This window comes from Sinocyclocheilus rhinocerous, unplaced genomic scaffold, assembly GCF_001515625.1.
Source record: "Sinocyclocheilus rhinocerous isolate Xijiao unplaced genomic scaffold, SAMN03320098_v1.1 scaffold3853, whole genome shotgun sequence".
Taxonomy (NCBI): Eukaryota; Metazoa; Chordata; class Actinopteri; order Cypriniformes; family Cyprinidae; genus Sinocyclocheilus; species Sinocyclocheilus rhinocerous.
This window is the reverse complement of record NW_015637530.1, coordinates 158,070-159,092: the sequence shown is the minus strand read 5'-3', so window position 1 is coordinate 159,092 and position 1,023 is coordinate 158,070. Positions and strand designations below refer to the sequence as shown.

General features: G+C 42.3%; 1 protein-coding gene across 1 annotated transcript in view; it reads left to right on the top strand.

Moving 5' to 3' along the window:
- LOC107748913 (chromodomain-helicase-DNA-binding protein 4-like) overlaps positions 1-1,023 on the top strand; it is a 47,440-nt gene that overhangs the window by 3,178 nt on the left and 43,239 nt on the right. The window contains exon 3 of the mRNA XM_016563921.1: positions 253-371. Within this exon, the coding sequence (XP_016419407.1) occupies positions 253-371 (119 nt within the window). The remainder of the gene's footprint in view (positions 1-252; positions 372-1,023) is intronic.

Here is a 1,023-nt window from a genome sequence, read left to right as displayed (position 1 = left end):
GCCGGCGCCATAGCCAGACTGATAAACAAACACAGACCGGAAGTTAACTTCGGGCCAGGTGCGTGCGCCCGATGAAACAGTCTATATAAAGCTTGAAGCATCAGAATCGGTATCGGCCGATCACCATGACAAGAAATCTGTACTCGGTATCGGCTGCAAAAATCTTGATCGGAGCATCCCTAGTATCATTTATTAAAATCAAAATAATTTATTAAATGAATTAATAAAAAATTATTTGTGTGTGTTCCACAGACGAGGATGACCTGGACGAGGAGTTGTCAGAAAATGATGCCCCAAAGGTGAAAAAGAAGAAGAAAGCCAAAAAAAGCCGCGAGGGCAAAGGCAGCAAGAGAAATCGCTCCCGGAGAGAGGTAATGGCCTTTTCTTTGTGTGTGTGGATATTGTTTGCAGTATTCACTGTCCTTGTGTTATGGATTACAAACCTCCCCCATAGTGTCTTAATGAGAAACAGAGCAATTTAGCGGGCGTCGCAAATGGGATAGCATGTCCTAATGACTGTTAAAGGGGTGGTTGATTGCGATTTTGGCCGATGCGTTCGTGGCGGGACTTTTATTTTGACGGCGCTGAAAACAGCAGCGCCTGAACACACGGTGCTCACATTCTCCCTCTTGTTCGCTGTCGTCGTTAGCAGTTCTGTCTATGAAGTGTGCATTTGTATCCTGCACGATCGCGTGTACTCTGCATGACGGTTGGCGCGTGCGAATTGAATACGGACAGGAGGAGAGTTCAGCTTCATTGGGACGCACGATCGACAAACTTTAAACTCGTGATTTCAAATTATGCTGCGCTTCATGCTTTTGCCCAATGTCATATTCATGTCATTTTCATGGTGTGCTGTATGTAAAATGAGTGTTACCTTGGCTTTATTTGAAAAAATGTGATTCCCAATGCACACAAACTTCCCAGAATACTGAGTGCCAATTTGGTTACAGTGTTTACTTCCTTTTTAATTATATTTTTATTAAATATTTATTTATTTGTGAAAAATACTTTGTCATTTAA